This window comes from Neolamprologus brichardi, chromosome 3, assembly GCF_056152115.1.
Source record: "Neolamprologus brichardi isolate AB-2024 chromosome 3, ASM5615211v1, whole genome shotgun sequence".
NCBI classification, from domain to species: Eukaryota; Metazoa; Chordata; class Actinopteri; order Cichliformes; family Cichlidae; genus Neolamprologus; species Neolamprologus brichardi.
This window is the reverse complement of record NC_142106.1, coordinates 6358215-6374469: the sequence shown is the minus strand read 5'-3', so window position 1 is coordinate 6374469 and position 16255 is coordinate 6358215. Positions and strand designations below refer to the sequence as shown.

Here is a 16255-nt window from a genome sequence, read left to right as displayed (position 1 = left end):
AGGTATTGAACCAGGTAGCGATACAAAAACATAGTGGATTAAATAAACCTTCTATAAAACAAAGACAACATCTCAGATGAGACATTACTGCCAATATCAGCAGTTTTAATACTAGTACAGTAATAGTAAACAAGAGGACTTCCCAAATCAATAATCGTGTCTTTAGTTTTAGACACATTGAGTGATTAGAAGGACTCACCACACCAAGCCACAAAATCTGTCATCAGTGTTTCCATTTTATTATTATCTCATAACACCTGTTTCTTCAGCTACCATGTCTCATGTGGACTTTACAGTGTCTACAGTCTCAGATCAACACATCCCTGCCCTCCAGCACAATCAGCAGCAGGGGCCGCGACTCCTCAACAGCAACATTGTACCCTTTAGGTAAAACATAGAATATGCATGCTTTGCATTGTTCCCACATGATGTCAGTGATTGTATGATACAATTCCACATTAGATTCTTGATGAATGTAGGTTATTGTTATTCAGCCCTGTTCTAATGTGCCTCTTTATAACTTTGAGCATCTGCCCCTTCAAACATATCTGCACAGCCCTGAACCTAAGCCTGATATAAGCTGGTGAAATGTTAACTTATAACAAGCTGTTGTTGTTTATCCGGTTCTTCTCAGCTGTCCAGAGAAATGCAGAGATTGTCTTCCTCAAAGTCAACAATTTGAAATGGAGACAGCTTTAATGTGTCAAGGACATTATGTCATTACAGCATGTCAAAGTGCAACAATAACGTGTTTTCTCTAAAGTGAAGTATAACGAATTTAAATGCAAAAAAAGAACAGTTTGAGCTCTTTATCTTATTTTATTGATGTTCAATGACGTACAGAAATGCATTTTCAATCTGTTACAGTTTATTTTCCTACAAGTGTGGGATTCAGCCCAATCCCAAGTCGACCCTAAGATTTAAGAGTTAGTTCCTCTCGTGCTTATTTAAATTTAGTTTTTTGTCTTGTGCTTTAACGCTTGTCGTGGTTAACCTGTGGTTAACATCACAGTGCTATAAACTGCAGGTGATGCCTTAAGTCAAAGTCTGCAGACATAAAGAGTCACAGAAAGTTTTTCTCAAAGACCTCAGGCTTCTCATCTGAGCAGGGCCATTGGGATTGGACCGTTTACTGTCATTGATAGAAAGTTATATATTTAATATGTGCATATATAGATATATTAAACAAAATTCTACTATATAACATAACTGCAACATGCATATATTATACTTCCCAACACCAGTTTAACTAAACATATATAAATTTCTCTGGAGTTTACAGTCCGGTCTCTTTTCCCAACCTTCCTGTTTCCACTTGAGCTGCTCTTTTTGTAGAAATCACATTCAGGTCTTTTACATTTTAAAACCACCTCAAACGTACACAGAGAGAAAAAAACTAAAGAAACAGAAAACTTTATTGTCAAGAGTTTTTATGTTTATAGATCTGTAACAATGTTACCTGATTTATTACTCTGTAAAAACCCACTAAGGACTCATTCTTTTATTAATAGAAAAATAAGCTCAAATCACCAAGAAAACACATTAAGATCAAAATAAAAGAAGTGAAATTATCAGGACTTGAGTCTAACTTAGCATTTTAATTTACGTTTCATTAAATATTGCTTCTTGTATACTTGCCTATGTGATGCATTTATGTAAGTCAGCAGAGGTTGCTGTCACAATGAAACAGAACTATGGATCCTAATAAACTGCACACAGACGGACAGTGTCTAAGGTGTTGGAAGCCATACTGAAAAACAAAAACAAGAGACTAAAGCCTATCCAGGAAAACTAGTGAGTGGACCTCTGATTAAAGAATTTCTACCAAACTACAACTGCAGCTGAACAAATGAGCTGTTGGTGGAACTTTACACTCTGAAATATTGAAAGATTTAAAGGATGAGACAGCTCAGCACAGCATGTTATTAACTTCACACATCAATAGGGCTGCCACAAGCGATTATTTTGATAGTCGATAGTCACCGATTATTTTTGCGATTAGTTGACTAATCAGATCATCATCCATTGGACATAAAGCTACAGCTTATTGCACCAGCAGCATCTGCTCTTATATAACTATCATTAGCTTACAGCTTTAAGTGTTTACGGTATGTGCTAACTAAAAATAAAGACAAGATGATAGTTTATTAAATTTTAATGAAATTTGCAGATTGTTTCGGTGAAATTTAATAAACTCCTTGCTATCTAAAATATAACAGGACACCGGAGTGTATTCTCGAGCATCTCACACTTCTGATAGTCAGTTGTCTGCTTGACATTTATTCAGCTGCCGGGAGTCCACTGTTCTCACCGGCACTATCGAGCTAGTGGGTAACAGACGTCTCCGAAAACGTCGGAGCGCTTTTGAAAATATGTGGTGTCTTGATAAACTGAGCAGATATTTGAGGTTTACACAGCTACATTCTCACCTGAAAATATATTAAACGTTTATTTTGTGACCCAGAAAGAATAATAAGAGTAATATTAAAACTAACTAGCTGCCGCCATTGTTGGAAACTGAGCTGGGCTGCGCTATGAATTCTGTGACACTGCTTCTACTTCTTCGGGGTTTAACGGCAGCTGGCATTAGTGATGGGTCGGTCGCGAACGAAATGGCTCTTAGAGCCGGATCTTCGAAGTGAACGATGCGAGCCGTGGGGGTTTTATTTCTTTCTCCTGCCCTCTCTTTCACTTTTTTTCGCTTCACGCTGCAAGTAACGTATTTGCGCTGGGCAGAGACCAAACAGAGCCTTGCGTTTGCGCCCCTCCCCCCTCTGCTCAGCGCTGAGCTGAGGGGGCGGGGCGGTAGTTACACTCCCAACAGCAGTAGGACACAACAAGAGCAGGAGGGAGAGGGAAAGAAAGAGAGCCGGGAGCAACAACAAGCGACAACACCGTCACATTGGAAAGGTACAGTAAAGAAAATGAGTGACACCAAGAAAAGAAGCAAAGTCTGGAACCATTTCAATCTTATTGACAAAACAAAGGCAGAGTGTAGAGTCTACAAGAAAAGGATATCATATAGAGCCGGCTCCACAAACAACATGCACAGGCACCTAAGAACTGTCCACCCATCAGTGCAATGGGAAGATAAAACGCAGTCAGCTGAGTGTAATATTAATATTTCTAAAAAAATAATTTAATTATTTAATAATTTAATTGAGGGAAAGGTATTTCCAAACTTTCCCTTAATTAAAGATCTGGGCGTTCTTTTTTTCCCCTTTTTACCCCATATTTTAAGTTATATTTAATGGTGTTGTGGTTTGCAGTGTTTTGTGTTGTTTCACTTTAAATTTGTTTAAAAGGAAAAAGCTTAAATTTTAAGTAGTTAAAAGTTGAAATGTAAATAGTTGATTTTTGTATTATATGATTTATTTATTACATTTTACGTGGAGTGAATAAATAAAAGTATATTTACGGTGGCCCCTAGAGACAAAGCACATACAAACTCCAAAACACAACGGAAGTGCTCCAGGATGCTAGGGGCCGTGTTGAGCTTTTGTTACCTAGTGGCTACACAAGCCAGCAAGTACCAACAATCGGATTGGGTGTGTGGTAGTAACAGGTAAATGAAGTTTTTTTTATTATTATTTAAATATGTATATATATATATATATATATGAGTGTTTGTGTATTAATACAAAAAAAATAGAAATATGAATTCGATTGTGTAATTTAAGTGATCTAGGTAGCTCTGTTTTGGAAGTTCAGTTAACGCTAGAATTGTGTTTACGTGCTTTGGAGTTTGTAAGTGTTTCGTCTCTAGGGGCCCCCATAAATATTTATATATGTAAAAATACATAAAGAAAACCACGTTTTTTTACATTATTAATTCCTTTTTTGCATAATTTTATATTACTGTTAATAATAAATAAATAAATAAATTAATTAATTAAGCAACAAAACAACCTGAAGAGCCGGTTCGGAGCCGAAAGAGCCGGCTCTTTTTAGTGAGCCAAGCCGAAAGAGCCGGTTCTCTAAAAAGAGCCGGAAATCCAATCACTAGCTGTCATCCTTGTACATGCAGTGCTGCCATCTTCTGTTTCAGTCCGTTATTACACTCTTAAATCCTACTACTTATTCCTGCGTCTTTTGGGATCTTACAAAGCTTCAAACGACGTGTCGACTATTAAATTAGTTGTCGACGATTTTGATAGTCGACTAATCGTGGCAGCCCTACACATCAAGTGTTTCAGTCCAGTCAGACTTGCAGTCACCGTCCACATCCTGCTTCTTTGACTGGTCGTCACGGTAACTCTGGACTTTCCTCCAACGAATCCTGAAGTCTGTCAGTCCTTTTGACAGCATGAGGCCTGACAGCTGGACAAAATGTGCAGATGATGAAAAACATGAAGCATAGTTTGAACTTGTGTCAAGTTTGTGTTCGTGACTGAACTGCTGACCTGCTGTGAAACCTGCTGCTGGATCTCTGTGCTGTGCATGTCTGCCTCTGACTGAAGCGTCATTTTCAGCACTGTTTGCTTTGTCAATGCTAAAAATGAACCACATATAAAAACACAAACATTAGTGTTTTACATGATGACAGGATCTCACAGTGTTTGCATTCTGGACCTCACCTTTGAAACAGAAAAAAGAGAGTCTTCTGGTACAGGATTCATCAACCCATTCCCCTGTAATTAAATTAATATCTACACAGTACTGCGAATTGTAGTTATTAGGCTGAGAAGACATCCAGTTAGTGAATGTGGAGGTTGTGTTGTCAGACCAGAAGGCCCAGGGATCCCTGTAGAGACCAATCCACACATACTGAACCCCTGATCCATTCAAAGTGAGCGTGATGTTGGATTTCTCCTCTTTGCTTCTTATACTGGTCAGGTCTGTGTGGTATGTCCTGCAGTACGACTGAGCCGCTGACCAGGTTTGGTTCTCCATCACTAAGATGTAACTTGAACTGCTGGCTGTAAAAGGTTCAAAAAAGGATTAATTTTGAAACACACAGACTATGAATCTCATAAAATTGTAGGGAAACTATGCCAACAAATGTTTTTTCCTACCATTGTAACACAGGAAAGGGTAAGAATCTCCACAGGGTTTATCATCCATCTGTGTTTGTGCCTGAAGAGCCACACAGTATTCCTTTGCATATGCACAGTCTGGTTGGCCGTTAGCCCAGATCAAAAATTTATGTGTACTGCCAACATAAAAAAGGTTTCCCTCCATGGACCACTTCCAGCTGTAACGATCATCATAGAGCCCTATCCAAGCCCAATCACGGATCCTTGGTGACATTGAGAAAAGCAGTTGGTTGATGTCACTGTTGTAGATGGTGACCAAGTCAGTGAAGTGTTCTCTGCAGTAACTCTGAGCTTCAGTCCAGGTCATCGGCTGGTTCACAAAGTGGTATTCTCTGGAGTGGGGAGGAAGTGTGGAAAGTCCTCCTGAGAAAATGAAAAGATTTTATTGTGAAATATTTTACCTTATATTTTTACAAATATTTAAGTCATTTTATTTATTTATTTTTATTTTGTTTGGTTTACCACATTTCTTGGTTCAAACTGTTTGAGGGAAGTTTTTATTTATTTCACATCACTGCACACCTTCAAACTTCAAACTTGTTTCCAAATGGAGGAAATGATAACACATAACAGAAAGTCCAACTGGTGAATGAGCTATATTTTTTAATTTTATTTATTTTTCTCTTCTCTGTAATCAAATGCAACAAGTATGTGTAGTGCAGCCATTCACAACTAATATAGTACAACTAATAATACATGTATTACAACATTTTTGGAACATCATTTTAAAGGAGTGAGTACAAAATTGAATGTTTCTCAACTCTCAAATGACCTGAAGACAAAGATTGTTCACCATCATGGTTTAGGGGAAGGATACAGAAAGCTGTCTCAGAGATTTAAGCTGTCTGTTTCCGCAGTTAGGAGCATATTGTGAAAATGGAAGACCACAGGCTCAGTTCAAGTTAAGGCTCGAAGTGGCAGACCAAGAAAGATCTCGGATAGGCAGAAGCGACGAATGGTGAGAACAGTCAGAGTCGACCCACAGACCAGCACCAAAGACCTACAACATCATCTTGCAGCAGATGGAGTCACTGTGCATCGTTCAACCACTCGGCGCACTTTACACAAGGATATGCTGTATGCGAGAGTGATGCAGAGGAAGCCTTTTCTCCGCCCACAGCACAAACAGAGCCGCTTGAGGTTTGCTAAAGCACATTTGGACAAGCCGGCTTCATTCTGGAATAAGGTGCTGTGGACTGATGAAACTAAAATTGAGTTATTTGGGCATAACAAGGGGTGTTATGCATGGAGGAAAAAGAACACAGCTTTCCAAGAAAAACACCTGCTATCTACAGTAAAATAGGGTGGTGGTTCCATCATGCCGTGGGGCTGTGTGGCCAGTGCAGGGACTGGGAATCTTGTCAAAGTTGAGGGACACATGGATTCCACTCAGTATCAGCCGATTCTGGAGACCAATGTCCAGGAATCAGTGACAAAGCTGAAGCTGCACCGAGGCTGGATCTTTCAACAAGACAACGACCTGAAACACTGCTCAAAATCCACTAAGGCTTTCATGCAGAGGAACAAGTAAAACGTTCTGGAATGGCCATCTCAGTCCCCAGACCTGAATATTATTGAAAACCTGTGGTGTGAGTTTCAGAGAGCTGTCCATGCTCAGAAGCCATCAAACCTGAATGAACTAGAGATGTTTTGTAAAGAGGACTAGTCCAAAATACCTTCAATCACAATGCAGACTCTCATTGGAACCTACAGGAAGCATTTAGAGGCTGCAAAAGGCAGATCTACTAAATATTGATTTCATTTCTTTTTTTGTGGTGCCGAAATTAATGCACCTGCCTGATTTTGTCTAAACAATTATTGCACACTTTTTGTAAATCCAATAAACTTCATTTCACTTCTCAAATATTACTGTGTGTCTCCTATAGGATATATTTAACTGACATTTTTTATTGTAACAACCAACAATTTATACAGGAAAATAATGACCATTAACGAGGTTGCCCAAACTTTTGCATCCCAGTGTACATGTACTTTACCACTGTTTGGGTTTCTTATTTTTCAATACCTGCTTGGCTAACATTCATATTCAAAACAATAACTTGTAGACATTTCTTGTAGTCCAGTAATTGCAACAAAGAGTGAAATTAAACAATAAAAAACTCAAGAAGACACTGTGATTTGATACATTAGAGACTCAAGAGTCTACATCAATTTGGTGAACAGGATCCAGGGTAGTGTACTCTAAACTCTACGGTGTCATTCAGCCCCTTGGTAATAATTGTAGTCGTAGATGTAGTGCATAGATCACCCCAAACATTACCAAGAAGTCTATCAGCATTTCTTTGAATACATCCAAAACGTCATTTTGAATGATTATTACAGGCTGGTAACTGGGTCGTTGTCATGGATTATTATAACATGGGTCGCTGAATCATCTCAGATCTGGTTCATAAGAATTGTCAATTTTAATTTCAATTTTATTTACACAGCACCAAATCACAACAACAATGGCTTTAAGGTGGTTAATATTGTAATGTAGACCATACAATACATACAGACAAAAACCCAACAATCATATGACCCCCTATGAGCAAGCACTTTGGCGACAGTGGGAAGGAAAAACTCCCTTTTAACAGGAAGAAACCTCCGGCAGAACCAGGCTCATTGGTCATTGGTTGAATAACACGTAGGTGTAGAAAGTGTTAGGCATTCTCTGCTTAAACCCCCTTTGAAGATTGGACCTCTGAGTACACCTACAATGAAAGTAGAGCAAAAATTAAATACAGTGGAACCCCGACTTACGAAATTAATTTGTTCCCCAGGGTCTTTCGTAAGTCGAACATTTTCGTAAGTCGAAGCGTCCATTGCGCATTTTGAGTGAGGCGATGCTGAACAATAGGCTGTAGGCTAATTGCTAAGTAGAACAACAATACGTCGTTCAAGTGGAACAGAAAGCGCAAGTACGGAAGCCAATGGGTTGTCAAATGATTCGGAAGGCATTGTGGGCATTGTAGGCTCAGCCAATCATAGCCAGTGGATTTCGTTTATTGGGCATTTTGCCGTAACACGGGCAGAAATATTGCAGTTCAGTGCATTCGTAACTGGAATTTTTCGTGAAACGGGGTATTTGTAAGTCGGGGTTCCACTGTACAGCAAAACTACTTACTCAGTTCAAAGGTTATAGTGCTTCTCCATACAATGGGTTTTGTTAAATAATATCATGGCTTTGTATTAACTTTAGCTATAACTCAGCAGACCAGCAACATATTCCTCCCAAAAAGTTCAGCCATTTCTGTACATGGCCATATCACTAAAGATTAACTTGACTTGACTTTAACCATCTCATGTCACTTACCTACCAACTACTGGCCCTTTTTTTAATCAGTTCTGAATTCTTCAGTAAATCTTTCACCTCACATTTTAAAAGATTAGATTTCATTATAATGTCTGTACACTATAATAAGCATTGTATCAAAAAATGAAAAAATGAATCAAATTCCTGAAAATGTCACACTATGTATAGTTTAAAAACTTAGCATATCTATCTGTCTATCACAGCTACTGCTGTGAACTCAGTCCACTATCTTAGTGAAGTGGCTGTGTTAGCTTGATAGCTGTTAGCTTATTAAGTATTGGTGCCACTGAGAATTGGTTTGCTGGCATGTCAATAAAAATCATTTGGAAAACATAGAAATCTAAAGAAAATTAGCATACTTACCGTGATACAAATAATACTGGTAATGGTCAACGCTTTATAGCTGGTGTCCCTGGGCTTTCAATGAATCTCCACTCCCGCCCACTCATATTTCAAAGCAAACAACGGCAAAAAAAGTGGGCGAACTTCCATACATCACACGAAATTACCTCACAAGTTGAGTTTTTCTTGGAAGAAATACATTCAAAGCATTAAAAAGCTAAATAAAACAGCTAGTTGACTCTTTTTACAGCTTGCAGTTGATATAGGCGTTTTTTTTTAAATCATAAATTCATTACAGTAAATTCCTAATTTTTGTCATATATTTTTATAAAAAACTTTATGTGATGTTTCAAAAAGAAATTTGTTAAACAGTGTGCATAATGTTAGTGCAAGAACCTGTGAGCAACTGATAATAGACAAGGTCTTTTATCAAAAAGACATAAAAATTTATGTTTGTGGTCAAATTGACCCCACAAATCGAAACATTCTAAAGATGGCTGCGATATAACTGAGAGAAATATGTGAAATTAAATGAAGTTTTTAAGTAGCAGGTATTTTTTAAGTTGTCTTAAACTTTTGATCAGGACTATATGCACCTTCATTCTGTGCAACACATCAGCCAGTGCTTTCCCTTTACAGTCATAGTCCCTACAACACCATACTGCCTTTACCTCCCTATATTTATACACCTTCCCCTATCCTCCTCCTTTGTCAAAGCCCAGCAGTTTGTAATGGCACTGAGCTTATCAACAGCAGTGGTGCTGGGAAATGTTAAATCAGGGCGCTAACAATCCAGTATGGAAATGTACTTCTTATCCACATATTTGACTGTGACTTGATGTCAGGTGCCATTCCTGGTACAAGTCTTCTTATTTTATCTGGGCTTAGGACTGGCACGATACAGGATACATTGGCCGTTGTTAATAACTGTAATCCACAGTAACTATTTAGTTTAATAGCTATCATAGAAATAGCTGCAAAAGTAACACAATTTAAAGTGAATGCAGGTATTGATTGATTGATTGATATACCCTTATTAGTCCCACAAGGGGAAATTTCATAAGGCTGCCGACCTATTGCATGCAATGGCGGCGCCATCTTACCCTCCGACCATACATACATTACACAAAAACATCACATGGGGAAGACAGGTCAGAGAGGTATAACAATGGAAAATGCACCACATGAGGAAAGATAAGGAGAAAAAATAACTCCCCCCAGACTGAGCTCTAACAGAGAGATCAGTTTGAGAACAGAAAAAAACACCTTTGCACATAGCACATGAAGAAAACTCTTAATACACCAAAGAAACACATGACAAGCAACAGGGGTGGGTAAAGGGTGAGAGACAGCCAAATTAGACAGTACATCCGAGCCTGCGTGCGCTGGTCTCCTTGATCCCCGTCAGCATCGGAAGGGAATAAGCGTAGAAAGTGTTGGGAAAGGGAGGGGGTGTGTGCATATCAGTGTATATGTATGTGTGTGCGTGTCCAGAGTTCAGCTGAGACAGTGTCCTTCGCCCTGCCAGGCTAAGTAAACCGTCTTCCAGCCAACCCAGGTGGCCTTGCATGGAATGGGAAGGAACAGACTAAACACAATCGTTATCAGGGTGTTTTTGTTCAGCTCCAGCCTTGAGACCGCAGCTGGTGCCAAAGGGGTCTCCGCATAAGTGATGGTGGTTTTTACTTTAGTGCGAACAGCTCATATGAATTTCAAAGCAGTTCTACAGTCCAACACTGGTCTCTCAATCTCCCTTTGGAGAGCCGCGAGCTTCACCATACTTGCGTTCTGTGATGTTGTCATTTCTTGTGCTCAAGGAGCCGATTTCTGAGAACTCACGGCAGTGTGCCTCCCCGAGATGTCATCCAATTTGCGCCCAGAGATGTTATTCTGAGCGAGCCCTTCCGAGATGTATCCAGTCTGCACTCAGAGATCTTATTCTGAGTTTTCACAGCAGCCGTCAGCCTCTATGTCAGGGCCAAGCCAGCTCCGATCCGCCAGAACCCTGTTACCATGGTTCCGAATGGGTAGATATCTTCAGCACTCAGGCTCACCCGAGCCCAAACTTCTCATTGAGAAAGGGGTGTCAATTGCATTTAGGGACCAGTTGATCCAATCCATAATTCCTCTTTTAGGTTTTAGAGAACAGACTGTGAGAGAGTGTTCCAGGGAAAAGTAATACAAAAAACACGAGACTAGACAAGGACATAAGAGGCTAAGCAGGGAAGCTAAGGGAGAAAAGTGCGACCGCCTTCGTCAAGAGCAAGAGCAGAAAAAAAATTTTTTTTATACCTTATTGTGGTATAAGGAGATAAAGAATTTATCTCTGTCATTGTTGTAAATGTGTTAATAAATACATTTATTAAAAAAAAACTTAACATGTAATCTGATTAGCTAAATGACATCAATCTGTCTCAGTAAGTTTATAAACTATATTTCAAAGTTTAATATTTTATATTACTGACCTGAGAGCAGCAGGATGAGCACTAAACACGTTTCTTCCATTCTTTGCTTCTGTAGAACAAATATAGTCGTCATGAATATTTTTGTCATTTTTTATCATTTAGAATCAGAATCAGAAAAGGGTTTGTCAGATATTGAACAGATTTACAACATTAGGAAATTGCTGCGGTACTTAGTGAGAAACATACTATAAGACAAACACTTAAAATAAATAAATAAAAATAAGAAAAGTGCTAAGCAGATTGATATATACATTAGGGCGGGTGATGATCGGTGCAAAAAGGTTTATTATCTCCAGTCTGATAAGATGCTTAATATAGAGTTTAGTGTGTATATCCAAAATAATTATACCTTTTGAATATCTAAAAGTCTATTGTGTCTTTAAATGGTTTCAATCATCAATCATAAGTTTATATGTTTTGTCATTAATAAATTAATAATGCGTAACTTACCGGGCAGCTCATCTTATCATCTGCTGACTGGGGCTGACTTTTAACAAGGTTTTTGTTTGGTTTCTTTGTATATTTTACTGTCAAATGAGGGCATCAAGAGGGAGTGAACTAAAGTGAAGGTAATGTGGTAATTTTATGGTAATGTTATGGTAATGTTTTAAAAAGTGTTAATTAATAATATTATTGCATTCATGTTGTTAAGCCAATGCTGTAAACACACTTTTCTAAACTATTACAGTATAAACCAGTTTATTGATTATCACCTTACCTTCTGCACTCAGGCTTATCTGTAATTTTTGAAAAGGTAACAATTGTCAGTTTGTCCAGACAGTCTACAAAAGGTTTGGCAGTGGCACCACATGAAAAGCCTCTGCAAGGTTAAAGAAAGGTGAATACTCTTTAAAAATATTCAAATCATTAGGGAAATCAAGCTGTTAAAGCGGGAAACACACACACACAAATTAGCTCAGACACGTTTCTAAGAATCAGACAACATGGGTGTTAGTAATAAGCGGGGAAGATATTTGGAGTCTGTGCTTGTCATTTGTCTTCATCATTCAGGGCACTGTACAATTTATTAGGAGGCAATTCATTTTTGTCAACTATACTTAAAAAAATATTAATGTGCTTGTAGGTAGAACTTAACAACAAAGCATTTTAACTTAAAAAAGTAATTTGTGCACATGTACATGTTTCAGTGAGCTGACTAATTCAATTCAATTCAATTCAATTTTATTTATATAGCGCCAAATCACAACAAAAGTCGCCTCAAGGCGCTTCATAGATACAGAGAAAAACCCAACAATCATATGACCCCTTATGAGCAAGCACTTTGGCGACAGTGGGAAGGAAAAACTCCCTTTTAACAGGAAGAAACCTCCGGCAGAACCAGGCTCAGGGAGGGGCGGCCATCTGCTGCGACCGGTTGGGGTGAGAGAAGGAAGACAGGATAAAAGACATGCTGTGGAAGAGAGACAGAGGTTAATAACAGATATGATTCAATGCAGAGAGGTCTATTAATACATAGTGAGTGAGAAAGGTGACTGGAAAGGAAAAACTCAATGCATCATGGGAATCCCCCGGCAGCCTACGTCTATTGCAGCATAACTAAGGGAGGATTCAGGGTCACCTGGTCCAGCCCTAACTATGTGCTTTAGCAAAAAGGAAAGTTTTAAGCCTAATCTTAAAAGTAGAGATAGTGTCTGTCTCCCGAATCCAAACTGGAAGCTCGTTCCACAGAAGAGGGGCCTGAAAACTGAAGGCTCTGCCTCCCATTCTACTTTTAAATACTCTAGGAACAACAAGTAGGCCTGCAGAGCGAGAGCGAAGTGCTCTAATAGGGCGATATGGCACTACAAGGTCATTAAGATAACATGGGGCCTGATTATTTAAGACCTTGTATGTGAGGAGCAGGATTTTGAATTCAATTCTGGATTTAACAGGAAGCCAATGAAGGGAAGCCAAAACAGGAGAAATATGCTCTCTCTTTCTAGTCCCTGTCAGGACTCTTGCTGCAGCATTTTGGATTAGCTGAAGGCTTTTCAGTGAGTTTTTTGGACATCCTGATAATAATGAATTGCAGTAGTCCAGCCTGGAAGTAATAAATGCATGAACTAGTTTTTCAGCGTCACTCTGAGACAGGATATTTCTAATTTTAGAGATGTTGCGCAAATGGAAGAACGCAGTCTTACATATTTGTTTAATATGTGCGTTGAAGGACATATCCAGGTAAAAAATGACTCCAAGGTTCCTCACAGTGTTACTGGAGGCCAAGGTAATGCCATCCAGAGTAAGAATCTGGTTAGATACCATATTTCTAAGCTTTTCAGTGCCGAGTACAATAACCTCAGTTTTATCTGAATTAAGAAGCAGAAAGTTAGCAGGCATCCAGGTCTTTATGTCTTTAAGACATTCGTGCAGTTTAACTAATTGGTGTGTGTAATCTGGCTTCATGGACAGATAGAGCTGGGTGTCATCTGCATAGCAGTGAAAATGTATGCTATGTCTTCTAATGATGCTGCCTAAGGGAAGCATGTATAATGTAAACAGAATTTGTCCTAGCACTGAACCCTGTGGAACTCCATAATTAACCTCAGTGTGTGAAGAGGACTCTCCATTTACATGCACAAATTGGAGTCTATTAGATAGATATGATACAAACCACTGCAGTGCAGTACCTGTAATACCTACAGCATGTTCTAATCGCTCTAATAGGATATTATGGTCGACAGTATCGAACGCTGCACTGAGGTCTAGCAGGACAAGCACAGAGATGAGTCCACTGTCAGAGGCCATAAGAAGATCATTTGTAACCTTCACTAAAGCTGTTTCTGTGCTGTGATGAGCTCTGAAACCTGACTGAAACTCTTCAAATAAACCATTCCTCTGCAGATGATCTGTTAGCTGTTTGACAACTACTCTTTCAAGGATTTTTGATATGAAAGGAAGGTTGGAGATTGGCCTATAATTAGCTAAGACTGCTGGGTCTAGAGATGGCTTTTTGAGTAAAGGTTTAACTACAGCCAGCTTGAAGGCCTGTGGTACATAGCCGATTATTAGAGATAGGTTGATCATATTTAAGATCGAAGAATTAATTAATGGCAGGACTTCTTTCAGCAGTTTTGTAGGAATGGGGTCTAAAAGACATGTTGATGGTTTGGAGGAAGTAATTATTGAAGTTAACTCAGAAAGATCGATTGGAGAAAAAGAGTCTAACTTAACATCAATGGAACTAAGAGTAGCTGTAGATAATATTACATCTGTGGGATGATTATTGGTAATTTTTTTCTCTAATGATAAAAATTTTATTTGTGAAGAAGTTCATGAAGTCATCACTAGTTAACGTTAAAGGGATGGTTGGCTCAAAAGAGCTCTGACTTTTTGTCAGCCTGGCTACAATGCTGAAGAGAAACCTGGGGTTGTTCTTATTTTCTTCAATCAGTGATGAATAGTAAGATGTTCTGGCTTTGCGGAGGGCTTTCTTATAAAGCAACAAACTATTTCTCCAGGCTAAATGATGATCCTCTAAATTTGTGACACGCCAGATTACGAGTCATGTGCTTTAGGGTACGTATTTGAGAATTATACCACGGAGTCAGGTACTTCCGATTAGAGACCTTAGTTTTCACTCGAGCTACAGTATCCAGAGTCGTACGTAGTGAGGAGGTGAAATTATTAACAAGATAATCGACCTCTGTTGGGGTAGCGTTCAGATAGCTGCTCTGCTCTGTGCTGGTACAGGGCATTGACGATGATAACAGTGGGAGGATTATATTCTTAAACTTAGTTACAGCGCTTTCAGAAAGACATCTACTTTGATAAAGTCTACTCTCCACTGCTGTGTAATCAATTATTGTAAATGTAAATGTTATCAGGAAATGATCAGACAGGAGAGGGTTTTCGGGAAACACTGTTAAATGTTCAGTTTCTATGCCATATGTTAAAACAAGATCTAGAGTGTGATTAAAGTGGTGGGTGGGTTCTTTTACATTTTGAGAGAAACCAATTGAGTCTAATAACAGATTAAATGCCATGTTGAGGCTGTTATTTTTAGCATCTACATGGATGTTAAAATCACCCACAATAATTATTTTATCTGAGCTCAGAACTAAATTAGATATAAAGTCTGAGAAATTAGACAGAAACTCTGTGTAAGGCCCAGGTGGACGATAGATGATAACAAGTAAAACTGGTTTCTGAGTTTCACAGCTGGGGTGGACAATGTTAAGCATCAGGCTTTCAAATGAATTAAAAGTCTGTCTTGGTCTTTCATTAATTAATAGACTGGTTTGAAAAATTGCTGCCACACCGCCCCCTCGGCCTGTGCTTCGAGATTTCTGGTAGTTAGAATGACTCGGGGGTGTTGATTCATTTAAACTAACATAATCATCCTGCTGCAACCAGGTTTCTGTAAGGCAGAGTAAATCAATTTGTTGATCAATTATTAAGTCATGTACTAACAGAGACTTGGAGGAGAGAGACCTAATATTTAATAATCCACATTTCACTGTTTTACTCTTTCGTTCAGATGTGGATACTGTATTGTTCTTTCTTTGTAATTGTTTATGTTTAAGCTGTTTGTTGCTGGTTTTCAGTTTGTTTTTTGTCTTTTTGGAAGCTGACACAGTCTCTATGGAGATGGGTTTTTTTTTTGGGGGGGGGGGGGGGGGGGGTAGCAGGAGGAGAGAAGCTGCAGAGAGGCGTGTAAGACTGCAACTCTGCTTCCTGGTCCCAACTCTTGATAGCCATATTTTGGGGGGTTTAAAAAATTTGTCGATATTTCTAGAAATGAGAGCTGCTCCATCCAAAGTGGGATGGATGTCGTCTCTCCTAACAAGACCAGGTTTCCTCCAGAAGGTTTGCCAATTATCTATGAAGCCCACATCGTTTCTGGGACACCACTCAGACAGCCAGCAATTTAAGGAGAACATGCGGCTAAAGATGTCACTCCTGGTCTGATTGGGGAGGGGACCAGAGAAAACTACAGAGCCGACATTGTTTTGGCAAAGTTGCACACCGATTCAATATTGTTTTTAGTGACCTCCGATTGGCGTAACCGGGTGTCATTACTGCCGATGTGAATTATGATTTTACTGAATTTACGTTTACCCTTAGCCAGCAGTTTTAAATTTCCTTCAATGTCGCCT

At 39.0% G+C, this 16255-nt stretch overlaps 1 protein-coding gene across 1 annotated transcript; it reads right to left on the bottom strand.

The window, feature by feature from the left end:
• Positions 1–4289: 4289 nt before the first annotated feature.
• On the bottom strand, positions 4290–11232 carry LOC148103287 (putative C-type lectin domain family 20 member A). Its single transcript, XM_087839100.1, has 4 exons — positions 11160–11232; positions 5016–5399; positions 4578–4919; positions 4290–4492 (listed from the first exon to the last, which is right to left on the bottom strand). The coding sequence occupies exons 1-4, from the start codon at positions 11230–11232 to the stop codon at positions 4290–4292; spliced, it is 1002 nt and encodes a 333-aa protein (XP_087695226.1).
• Positions 11233–16255: the final 5023 nt, after the last annotated feature.